This window comes from Acipenser ruthenus, chromosome 7, assembly GCF_902713425.1.
Source record: "Acipenser ruthenus chromosome 7, fAciRut3.2 maternal haplotype, whole genome shotgun sequence".
In the NCBI taxonomy this organism is placed as follows: Eukaryota; Metazoa; Chordata; class Actinopteri; order Acipenseriformes; family Acipenseridae; genus Acipenser; species Acipenser ruthenus.
This window is the reverse complement of record NC_081195.1, coordinates 7,151,881-7,165,122: the sequence shown is the minus strand read 5'-3', so window position 1 is coordinate 7,165,122 and position 13,242 is coordinate 7,151,881. Positions and strand designations below refer to the sequence as shown.

The 13,242-nt window shown below is 36.9% G+C and overlaps 1 protein-coding gene across 1 annotated transcript in view; it reads right to left on the bottom strand.

The window, feature by feature from the left end:
- Positions 1–13,242, bottom strand: part of LOC117415806 (wings apart-like protein homolog) — a 36,136-nt gene that overhangs the window by 15,063 nt on the left and 7,831 nt on the right. Inside the window, exons 3-5 of the mRNA XM_059026240.1 lie at positions 8,692–9,403; positions 7,711–8,042; positions 7,273–7,394 (exon numbers count right to left, since the gene is read on the bottom strand). Of these exons, the coding sequence (XP_058882223.1) occupies positions 7,273–7,394; positions 7,711–8,042; positions 8,692–9,403 (1,166 nt within the window). The remainder of the gene's footprint in view (positions 1–7,272; positions 7,395–7,710; positions 8,043–8,691; positions 9,404–13,242) is intronic.

The window sequence follows — 13,242 nt, the reverse complement described above, 5'->3', positions numbered from 1 at the left end:
ACCCAAGTTTAAATGAATGCACAACACACAAAAGCCAAGTCACAGTAGCATTAACAGCAGGACTGATCAGAGATAAAGCCAAAATTCAGTTTTTGGCTCGGATGTCCTCTGCTGTAAAGCACTCTGCAATTGTACTGGCTAGGCCTGTTGCAGGCATGATTTAAAAAAAAAACCTAACCTGGCAGAGACTCTGCAGGTTGCATTGAATAAAGTATTTCACATTTTGATTTACTCCTATTAACCAGCCGTTACTCTTAATGGGGTGGTGAACAGCCCCCTCTCCCTTTTTTTGTGTTCATTTTCCTGCTGCTGAGGCTGTAAAATAAGGACAACACATCCAGTCTCACTCCAGGTGCAAGGCATCAAAATCCCATCCAAAAGATCACACTTCGTTCCAGCGCTTGAAACGCACGTACTTCAAAAACAGTGTGAAGTCTCCGGTCATGTTTAATCTCCAACCCTTTGTTGTTTCAAAAGAAAAAAAAAAATATGTGATGGACATCACTCTCTGATGTTGCACAGTGGCTACAGTAGCAGCTCCCCAAAGAAATTACAATAAAATCAAAGGATGTTAATGAATTTCAAAAATTCCAAAAAGTCACTCGCTACTTCACAAGCTCCTGCTTTGCTGTTAAAACAAAACAAAAAAATAGTTTGCAACTTACAAGTGTGCTGGGGGAGGGTTACTCTGGTTTCAAATACCAGCATCCTTTGCAGTTGAGGGCCAGTATGCAACATTCATGGGGTAAATTTGCTTGCCACCAACGTAACCAGTGAAGGAACCTCTTTTATACCATTCTCTTTTCAGATCTGCATTGCTATGCATCCTGTTCAAGACTGTTGGATGCCAAAGAACCTGATGCCCTTGTGTGGAAGCAAAAAATAAAATAAATTCCAAAATTGTAGTCCTAAAAATTGACAACTTAACCCTATGCCGCCTACGAGAAATGACTATAAATTGCGCATGTACCCAACAACTTTATTTTAGAGCTTGTAGTTTAATAACCATGAATCACAAATTAAAACCCAATATATCAACAGAAAGGGAACGAGTAGACCTCTCAAATGATATTATCTGTTTTGTTGTAGGGTGTTTTATAGATTTTGTCTTATAAGCAATGCCTCCAAAAAAATATTAAAATATGAAATTTAAAAAATTTGCACTCATTAATATTTTTCCAAACGATGTAAAAAAAGTATATGGGGAGATGTTCAATTTTATGAAGATTTCATAAAATTGCTTGTACAGTTCCAGAGCTACATAAGGTTTTGTAATGCAAAAAAAATGTGCATAAGAGCCGAAATGGCCGATGTAGAACTGAAAGTGAAACTAAGAAACCTGGAAATATAATATAATCCCGTTTGTGATTAAAGTTAATTATGTATGTGTAGAGGTCTCAATATGTATGCCACACAAGATGTTGAGTATGTTTGTTTATTTATTATTTGTATTTATTTAAAAAAAAAAAAAAAAAGAAACTTGGAGAATACTGTATAGGGTAAAAATGAACACCTAAATAATAATAATAATAATAATAATAATGACTACAGCCAAATACTTACCCATAGTTTACACACACAGAAACGAAGTACACTAATAATAATAATAAACAAAATAAAACATTGACATGGCAAATAGTAAGTTAGCTAGCTAGAGATCAGACAGATGTCATATTTACTTTTGCCGCCGTCCAGAGAAACATTTTCAAAACAGGACACGAAATAAAATAACATATATAATTAAAAATAACAGTAAAACATTTGTCTTTTCAATAATTCGTTCTTTGTCTCAGTCGGCATCTGATGTGCTCTGCAGCTGCACGCAGACACAGACACACAGCGGGGTGAAAAACTTTTTTAAAAAGCGTATATAAAAGTAATTTATGACAAAATTAAAAAGCGACTAGTTAGTCCCAGTTCTTAGCTTTCGGATGAGTTCCAGATCAGCACTTTTGGGCTTGTAGAACGGGAGATAGATGTTTCAAAACGGGCGAATGTCAATACAATTTTCCACTGAAGTCAGAAAATGGCAGAGTCAAAAATGAAACAAATAATAAAAGCCACACCCACCACAGCCCTAAACCAATTACATGGGGATATTCACCATAGCCATGGCTATGGCCCATTGGAAAAAAAAAAAAAAAAGACAGTTGATTGGACGGCTGAGATATGTTTCGTTATCGTAACAAAAGTTACGAAAATTAATAATAATAATAATAATAATAATAATAATAATAATAATAATAATAATAATAATAATAATAAACCTTTCAGACCGGAAGTACCTGACCCAGCTCTGTGCTTATGAAATCTTCTCGGTTTAAGTAATTCAAATTGTGACTTGTGTCATTTCCAGAAACCTAGTCCTTTAGGGCTTCTGATTTTCGGTTTTAACCGATAAAACACTTGATTAAAAATAAATAATTACAGTCGGTGGATAGCCAATAAACACCGGAAAAACTGTGGAAATGGTTAATCTATTCACGTTGACTTTACCCTTTTCCCCATTAAAAAATAAAACCTACTACAAAAATAATAATAAATACATTGCCCAGCGCTGCTGGGCAATGTACCGCCTTCCTGACTTGTATCTATCATTGATTCGTTCTGAATACTTTAAACCCGCCCCAACTACTGAGTGACAGCACACTCCTACATTTCTATTGGAGACTCCGCTCGTGAGATTTAAAACAAGATTACAATCAGGATGGAGGCTTGTTAGCGGGATTTAAAGCTGTATTACAGTTAAAATAGAGGACTTAAAACAGAATTGTGGCGAAATGTACAAAAATGCCTACACACAAAAACCCCAGAAGAATGTGCCCGTGACCACAGGGATTTCGTTGTGGAAATAAATCCCTGTGGTCACAACAAAGAAAAGAAGGTACAACTTAAGTGTCAAGTTACTATACATATTTTGATAAAAAAAATGCTCACACATTTTGGAAAGTAGCCGAAAACATTAATTTCATACAGTATATCAAAAACGAAAGCCCCGAAAAAAACTGATTTACATAAAACTCGAAAATAGCTAAAAACAAGCACTGAAAAATACAATTAATAAAACCCGAAAAAAACAGAAGCCCTAATTATATTTCATAAACCTTGTTGATGATCAGATCTTGAGTTGTGTGCTGTAAACACTATTCCTGTGCTTGCTGTCCACGGAACTCTTTTAAAGGGTTTGCCACTGGGTGAGATGGGGAAAGCAGGGTAGAAAACACTTAGTTTCAGGTCAGTTATCAAAGCAGGAACACCACCAGTGACAGGTGGTTGTCTACTGCAATTTAGTATTTTCAGGAAATATGCATATCAGATTTTTTTTTTTTTACTAAACTTGTGAATCCAGTAATTTATTTTTTGTATAAATATTTTATAGGGAGACATCACTTGATGATGGCATCACTGCACCAAGTGCAAAATGGTGCCAAATCACCTTCTGTGACCTGCTCAAAATCAGTCACATGACCCCTAAACAAAAATCAGTTATATATTCCACAAGATAACATATTCAGCTCTTTCAAATGATACCAAATTTATTTAAATCTCTTTTTAAATGACAGTTATAACATTTTAAAGTCGTACATACCAGAGAACCTAATTACGAGAAACCCATGAATAAAGTTAAAGCAACAGTTTTCAACTATGTACATTTGCTATGTCCTTAGGAACGCATATTCAGGTTAATGCTAGACACTTCAAATTTGGCAGGCTTTTAGAAATTGGGCTAATCTAATACCAAGTTAATTTTGAGAGTGATACACTCATGTATTTTTTTTATTGTATTACCTTGCAAACCTTTTGAATTTTGTTAGGGCAGCTCTTTGAGCTGTTGGTGCAAGTGTGATACAGCTTGTTTATTAAATATCTCATATGGGTCTTATAGACAAAGCAATTGTGTTTCAGAAAATACACAGATATTTAGTGAGCACGCCACACCAGGGGGGTAAATCAGGCAATGAAGACAAGCCCTCACCGCACACGTTATCCATTCTCCAATATTCACAATGGATAAAGTGTGTGGGGGCATTTATTTACTGTCCAGTTTACCACCCTGGCAGAGCTTGCTCACTATATATCTGTATATATTTTGAAACAAAATCTCTTCCCCTATCACTCATGTGAGATATTTAATGATCAAGCCACATCACACTTGCACCAACAGTCCAAAAAGCTGCCCTCAAAATAATCTTAAAAGAAAGCCACTCTACTTCCAGCAGCTTTAGTTAAATTTAATTTCCCAAGATTTTTTAGTGCATTGACAACTTTACTCTCCCGATTTGACACATTTAACACAAATTAACGTGATTTGTATTATTTTAGCTGTAAAATATTAAATTACACTTATTATACTTATAATGTAACATGGCAAGGGAAATAAATTAAGACAAGAATAACTGTCTGTTTAAACTCAAATGAGGTAGGTTTATTTTCTCTTTTCAAAACCGTAAAAAAGACATAGCATAGCTGAGTTAAGCAAACAAAGGCACAATGACTCAGTGAGAAAGTATACGCCGTATTTTTTTCTTTAGTAAATAAAACAAATTTAAAAACTCAGTTTCCTAACGTAATGAAGAGGAGTATTTTCATGTTTTTATTCACTGCTTGCTGAACACGTGTCTATGTAGTATAACTTTACAGAGATCTACACAAGCTGTTGTTCACGTCTTTTTCCCCACACTAAATATCACTACTATCCAGCATTTCTGTCTAAAGCAGAACTCTATAGTATCTGTAAGGGGCCAAAATACTGTATACACAAGTAAAACAGATAGGCTGTAAATATCCCACATTTCTAAAATAATAAATGAATTAATGAATAAACATTAATTAAAACAATTGCTTAACATTAACTTATTTCTTTAAGCATATATCGGTTTACTTCTGCTGTATTTACTGCTACAAAAATAATAATGAAGATGATAATACAGTAATGATAATAACAATAAATTGAAAGTATAAAAACCAGTGACCGCAATCACAGAATTCATCAGCGTCCTTCTATCCTGCGTCTGTCACATGGATGAAAGTGCAAATATGTCAGAGGGATGTACATAACCAATCAGAGGCTGCTGTTCTGTCACATGGTATTATTATTATTATTATTATTTATTATTTATTTCTTAGCAGACGCCCTTATCCAGGGCGACTTACAATCGTAAGCAAATACATTTCAAGTGTTAATGGTAGCAACACGTTTTAAGTTGCTTTCCCAACTGGCTTTTAAAAACATCATCTGGTGGGTGTGTTATTTGAAAACTGAACTGCAGATGACATTGTGTTGGAAGTGGAGACTGTCAGCTTTCAGGAGATGTAGAACTTGAGGTGATACATGGCTTTGGATCAACGTCCGCTTGCGTTTTAAACAGGCATAATTAAATTCTCACAAAAAGCACTCAATAGAAATGTTTGTGTTATAAGAACGCTTAAAATAAAGATTTTAAAAGCTACTTAACACAAATGACTTCTAGTTTTTGCTTCAAACTATCAAAATAACATGAAAAGCAAAAGATTATCAGGGACGCCTTTTTTCTATTTTTGCGTTTGTAGCAAAAACAATGTTGGCGACATGCGACTGATTTTGTGGGAGCAGGTCACATATGTTAAGGGTTGCTAAATCTGATTTGCAAATACCAAATCCAGAAACCCTACAAAAGTCAATAATCTAACCTTAACTGTAAAATAAAGACAAAAGAAAGAAATGCACATGTTGCCCAAGACCCTTGGAAGAAGTGAACTTAAACACCGAGTGCAGCCTTTTCAATATACAATGCTGTTCCATTTCTCCATGGGCTTCGAAAAGCATAGCCTTCTGCCAATGCCCATCATTAACCAGCACAAAGACCTAATGACAGTTTCAATAAACAGCCACCCTTTGGAAAAAGGCTGCATTGGCTTAGCACTGCATCAGCTCTGCCTACTTAAGAGCAGTCAGCATTTTTTGACAGCTACCTATAAATGGAGCACTAGACCTTTAAGCATGCCTGTGGCTTTGGAAACAACCAAGTAGTGCACAGTAATGTATATAGATTATTACGAGTCATAGGTCAGATATAAACCTGGTGACATTGTAAAAATCCACATTACATGCATTTAACCCTTAGCGGTCCATTTATTCAGCGCGTCTCAGGCTCCAATTTATTTTCACACGCACAGTTTATTTTAGACGCGCTGTTTAAAAGTATTTTTTCACAGTAAATCAGTTTTAAAAGGCACTGCATATCAACAGGACACTCAGTACTGCATTTCCAGCCCCGCCCTACCTCTTGTTCACTGTATTCTTCAAAGTTGTGCATACCGATAAATCATACTCGTTTTATCACCAAACTCAATAATGTGATCCAAGTCATTATTTTATTACTATAACATCTAAAAAAAAGCTCTGCAAATGTCTGTGATGTTCTTTGAGCGCTGGATGCAGAAGCAGCTATCTTGTTTGTTTATGTTCGTGTTATCTATGTGGTGTCGGGGCTATCTGTATTCATGAGATACGCCCTTTTTTTTCGTTTTGGCTTCTCTCGGCTCCTATCAGTCTCACTCGGCCATTGAAAGGTTTTCTCTGCTTTTTCCGGAGAAAAAAACGACTAGAGACCTGTTTTTTACGTCTTTTTGATGTCGGACAGGGACCGACATTGGACCAGAAAGGGTTAAACATTTTACAATTCTTTGTGAAACTGTGGTGCAATCCACATACTGACAATATCTGCTTTTCTGCTTGTATAGAGCAGGGGTGGCCAACCCTGGTCCTGGAGAGCCACAATCCAGCAGGCTTTATAGTTAAGCAGTAATTCTCAATTTAAGTAGCAATGTGTTAAATTAAGTAATTTAGAGATAATTTGAGAGCTGCAGGGTGTTCAGATTTGTTTTTCCACAGACCAGAGTTGACCACTCTGGATTTAATTGAACAAATTAACTTGCTGATCAACAACTTATATTCTTCAGAAACTGATGATTTAAGGGTTACCTATAAAAACCTGCTGGATTGTGGATCTCCAGGATAAGGGCTGGCCACCCCTGCTAGAGAGCACAGACTTTCTGGAATTATCTAAAGATAATGTAATAAAAAGAGAGCTGTACATAATCCTAGACAGGCACCGATACAATCTGTCAGGCAGATCACAAGCCTTGATCGAGGCCTACACTTTATATTTTTATTGCCTCAAATTTCAACTACCATAAATTATTCATTTTTAGGAAATGAGTTATTAGAAATAACTTGCAAATGCAAGACACTGAATTTAAAAAAAAAAGTACAAGTGCACCACTGCTTACTCGCTTGGGACCACTGAAAATCTTCCTGGTGCTCTCCTTGGCTTTGTCCGACTGTTGATTCGCTGGCCTCCTTGTCACTTCAGATACTGTTGGGAAGGAATCATCTTGGAAATCTAGAATGTCTGAAATGCAACACAAAAATTAGCCTTTAAAATAATCTGTAGTCACACAAATACATTCAGTAAATACTTTTTTTTTTTTTTTTTTTTTTTTAAAAAGCTTTACCATTCTAAAACTTAATTCCCCACCTTTCTAGTCTTCCTTATTGAGAGGATTTAAACATTTTGCAATACAATATACCAACACAAGTTAGATCACAATTGTATGGCAATATGTCTAGATATAGGCCCAAATAGCCGTAGTAAGGAATACAGATGTAACTGTTTTAGTTGTCTTCTAACCAACTAATTCTATAATTGCAACCTCCAACACCCTTACCTGTATTGGTGCTGGTCTGGCTATCTTGAGAATCACTCTCCCCCATGCAGGAGAGCTGCAAGCTGGACAAAGTCATGGAGGCTGCAGCAGCTGCGCTGGGTGCTGCTGCTGCCTTTTTCTTCTTCGCCTTCCTCTTTTCGGACGCCAGGGACCCCTCCTCTTCATCACTTTCACTTTCACTCACATCATCAAAGCCAAAGTATTTGATTTTGTAATTTGCACTGCCTGAGGCTGTGGGGTCTCCCTCAATTCCTTGGCCTCCATGCTCTTCATCAAACCCAAAAAACTCCAGTTTTGCAGCTTTCTTTGACTTGTTTTGGGTGGGCCGGAATCTAGAATTGTAGTACAAGATTAACACAAAAGATAAAACAGGATTCTCATATCTGAAACTACAGGGCAAAGGTTTAGCTTGCTGTTGGAGCAAACATCCTAGGTCCAAATTCCAAGCTCATTCTGACAAATGTTATATAATTTCAACAATGGTTGGCCAGAATCTCTCCCTTCTCCAGAGATGTCTGAAACACAGGCCATCATTGAACAAGGAATACCAATGCCATGTGCTTAGACTCTAGAGCACCAAAACTAACCTTAACTGCACTCCTATCCTAAAATGCAGGAACCTGCTCTTCTGCAAACCACTGTACTTATATTTATAATTGTCAATAAAATCGTGCCTGGTCAGAACCCAGTCTCTGGATTAATACAGTTACAGGTTTAAGATCTCCTGATGACAACTGCATGTTTTTTGATCTGGTACACTTTAACATTAACTTTTCTTTTTAGGTAGCAGCACATCTATCAACAAAAGGTACACAATTAGCCTGTATATCACATTGCATATTACTGTACTACCTTCAAGATAAAATAAAAATAAAAACACTTTTGCTCTTGTTACTGATTTTTTTTTTTTCTTTTTCATCTTACAAAATCTGACACTGTATACAAATCTACATTTCTTATGTTTTGTTTAAAGTCAGGAACCTGGGTGGTTTGGCTGCAGCAGCGATCTCTGTTTTCTTCCTCAGTCGCCCAGCCTCCCCCAGATCGGCCGGGGTGGCTGTGGTAAACTCGTCTATGCTCCGCTCAATGGTGTCCTGGATGGTGACATTGCATACAGACAGACATGACGGGTGCAGCACTGTGTAGTCTCTAGTCCTCCCTCTTCCCGTGCTAGCTGGTTTGACGGCCACACTGTTAGTCTTGGTCGATGACTGGCCTGTGCTGTCGGTTAGCTTATCAGAGTTGTCTGAAGGGGAAGACTGCTTGCCCTTGTTGGGCCGGCGGTATGTCCTGCAGTTGGAAAGCCTGAGAACGGATTGGGAGACGACTTCTGCTTCAGCTGGCTCCATGGGGATTTCAAGGTCTCCACCGCCAGCCTGATCACTTTGCGATGTCAGAGAAAAGTCACTGTCAAGGTGGGAGGCAGGCTCTTCCACTTTGCTCTCGGAGTTTGCCTCTGTCCCTTGCTTTGTGCTACCAGTCCATGTGGACTCTTTGCTTTTGCTGGTCTCGGGGTTGGGGGAGTCCGACCTGAAACCTGCACTCGACTGCCAGCTATCTAAAGAGTCCTTAGTCTCTGTCTTCAGTGTTGTTGTTTGAGCACTGGGCTTTTTGTCGCTCTCTGTTGCATTCTTGTACCAGGAGTAGCTGTTCTTTTCAGTGCCTTCATTTGACCATTTCTGTTGTGTCTTCTCTAAAACACAAAAAGAAAAGGAATACAAACAATATGGAATTAATACTTACATACAGACAATTGGTTGTTACATAATATTAGCAACATTTCCACTGGTTTAACAGTTTGCCCAAAAAGAAAATAAGATAACCCTTTCCAATGGATTAAGAAATTATTAAATGGAGTAAATGTTTGGCAGCAAGAGGCTATAACATGGTCATAGCAGGTTAATTTAAAAAGATTAGTCTATTATACTTGGAGTAAAATGACCAAGTACATTTGCCAGTAATAACAGGATTCTTGTTTTTCAAATGTACTTGCACTGAACCAGGCTGTTTATTACTACTGGCTGTAGAACCATTAAAATAAATACATTTATAAATAAAAAAACACAACAAGTGAATACTGGTATACAGCAAATGCATGTAATCTGACCAATGCACTGTGTGCACCAGGGATAAACAAAGCCTCCATTACAGTCTCAGACTGCTATGGGAATAAACCAGAATATCCTGACCTAACAATTAGCCTTACATTCACTACTACCCCAGAAGAACAAAAACATTAAGAAATTAATTAATACTAGGTAGCTAAAAGGATTAATTTGTAAGTTTGGAGTTGGGATCTAGAATACATTCAGAATTAAGTGTCCTTCATTCTAAATGGTGCATTGAGGTCAATAAAATACTGTCGTCAATAGACAAGATTGTACTACATCTATGGATTTGCAGCAGATACTCTAACTAAAGTTAGTTAATATCATAACAGTCTTTAATTGGCTATCCCATGGGAGGTCTCAGACGCAGACTCCTCAATAAACGAGACAATTTTTATTATAAGAAAATGTCAGGACCAGACAAACTCAAGAGCTTGTACATGAAAGCTTACATAACAAAATAGTGGTTTTTCTACCCATTACCCTTCTGACATAATGTATAACAAATGTCAGCGAGTAACAGCGAGGACTTTGTGACATGTGCGCTATCAACACCTGTATTTATACGATCACAGCTGAAGAAATCGTGTTCAAAAGCAAGCAAGGACAAATATCCTAAATACCCCATTTAAATTAAGGTCCCAGTAAGATATTAAGTATAGCTACAGTTAAATAAAAAATAAAAACAGAAATCAGTTAAATACATGGTGTGTACTGGAAGACAGCCCAGTCTGCACTTTTATTTTACAGTTCAAAGTGTTTTTTTGGCATCAACTCAAACAGGGCTTTGTTTGCACTTGTAGTTAATACACCCTTATACAGGATGGAGGCGGGGGCTTAAAATCAGGAACGCCACCCTACAGAAAAGGGTAGCCCAATACATTTGAGCTTTTAAAAACAGGCAATCACACATTTTTTAATGTAAAAAGACACCCCCTTAATTAAATCATCTATCATGTACATAGCTGAGTTTGCTTCCACATTAATTTCCTTGATTCTATGCTTCATTTCAGACTGAATGGTGGTAAAATGCAAAGCTACAGCAATCCCCTCAAGAGAAAGACTATTCCTTGTTGAGAGGGTCATGACAGAAGAAATTCACTGACTAAAACGGCAAAATCTAATATGGTGATTTGTATGTGTCCATTAAAATACAATATATGGTTTACAACAAATAGGATACTGTATCTAATCTAGGACATTCAAGAACACAGAAATGTGTGTGTGAAACTTTGCGATTATGCCATTAATATTTAGCTAAAAAATGTGGATCAAATTTGCTTTGCGATTTACATTACAAGTTCCTACACAAAATGTAAAATTGTGAGAAAACTTTACAAAACTCAAGTAGACAAACAAACAATAGCCAAAAACATCTGTGAAAACAAGCCCTGTTGTAAACTTTCACACCAACGTGTCACCATTAGCACCTTTACAAACAGTATTCAATGTTGTTTTAACTTCCTGCTTTTCTGGCTTCAAAGACTATTAGAAACTTGGAATCAAGAAATGAAGAGTAGGGGGGATGTAACCAGGTACATCTATGTTAGCTACTGCAAGAGTTCTGTAAAAATTCAGAAGTTATAGGTAATTATGTAATTCCCCGCTACAAAAAAATTAAACCTTTAAAATTGAAATCTGTTGTAATCTTACTTCGGTAATCTTGTGTAACTTAATCCCCCGAAGCTCCTTCTGTCTCCTACTGGAAGGGTTTGGAAAGGGTGCCAGAGGTAAGGCTTCTGCCAAAGAACACCAACACTTTCGGCTATTTTTATTTAGTTTTTTCTACACACACACACACACACACACACAGATTAATCAACTGATCACAAACTACAACAGAAATGGGCTATTTTAGCATCTCTGGATACATAGCATAACGGAAATGGCATATCTGTGACAATGTTTTTTTTAACATGAAGTAATATTATACGTGACAAAATTAGTTGTTTCTGAGAATGAGGCTTAATTTTTCTTATGACACCCACAACTAATCTTAACCTAGGTGATTACAGAATACATGTTTACCAAGTCTGAAGTCTTTACCTCTAAGCATTAGTCTTTTATCATCCGGAAATCAAAGTTACAAGACCCCAATATGTTTGCTATCTCAGGTCAAAGTGGAGGGTGCTCTTAGATTCTGCCAGTGGAGTTTTTCATAAAGCCGGAAATGGTTTGAGATATTCGCAGTAGTAGGTGCGGTATCATACTGCAAAAGCTCCCCTTACAGGGATGCTTAATAAAATACTCATTAACAGAAAAACAATTTGACAAGATTTGAGCGAAGCAGTTAAATGTACAAACACTTTTAATAATTATAAGTAATGGACAAGAAACAATGCTTCAAACTGACAACGTAACTTAGATTTGATGTGTTTTTTTGGGGTAGAGCATTTACTAATTCCCCCCACCATACACTCATTCTCCTATTACATAATTGTGTAGCTAATTCTTTATGTCCAATCTTTACCTTTTCATAGTTCAGTGGGCAACACGTTCCATCTGATCAACCTAAATGGAAGTATTACCATCACAACCTTTCATTGCCTGCAAACTCATGACTGGCTAATTGACTACAAGGTTTGTTACTTGTTTAGGTGGTAATTCATAATGAGGTCATGAAACCTTTTTCACCATTGTACTATAAACTGCATTAAGGTCTGACATAATAGATGACAGAAAAACTGTTTAAGCAACAGGATAGCAAAAGCCACACCGCAACTGAAACACTATGAATGCTGTCGGCACTTTCATTAAAATCACACACACTTCCATAACAAACTGCAGACATTATTTCGTCAAGTTCTAGTTGATTTTTATCAAATAAGGTGAACACAGACTTACAAAACGTAACTGTTTATTTAATTCAAATTGTTCAAAACCACTGCAAGACTGAAGATGATGCAGAATTGAAACCATCTGCAGGGGTCAGAAGACAAGCACTTCCTCCAACACATAAGTGGAACCTCATACATCAACTGTAAAGCCACTACTTCAAAGTGTGCGGTCTGTATCGTTGATTTATGGTCGTGAAAAGGTTCACTTTTACTGGACAACACCAGTAATAGAACTTAAGTCCGAGAATACAGTTGTGTATCAAATATTAACCCTTAGCGGTCCATTTATTCAGCGCATCAGGTCCAACTTATTTTCACACACACAGTTTATTTTAGACGCACTGTTTAAAAGTATTTTTTTCCACAGTAAAACAGGTTTAAAAGGCATTGCATATCAACAGGACACTCAGTACTGCATCTCCAGCCCCGCCCCACCGCTTGGTCGCTGTATTTTTCACATACTTCTTCATAGTCGTGCATACTGATAAATAAATCATCTCCTGATCACTCGATTTATCACCAAACTCTGCAATAATGCGATCCAAGTCATTATTTTATTGCCATAACATCTCAAAAAGCTCTGCAAA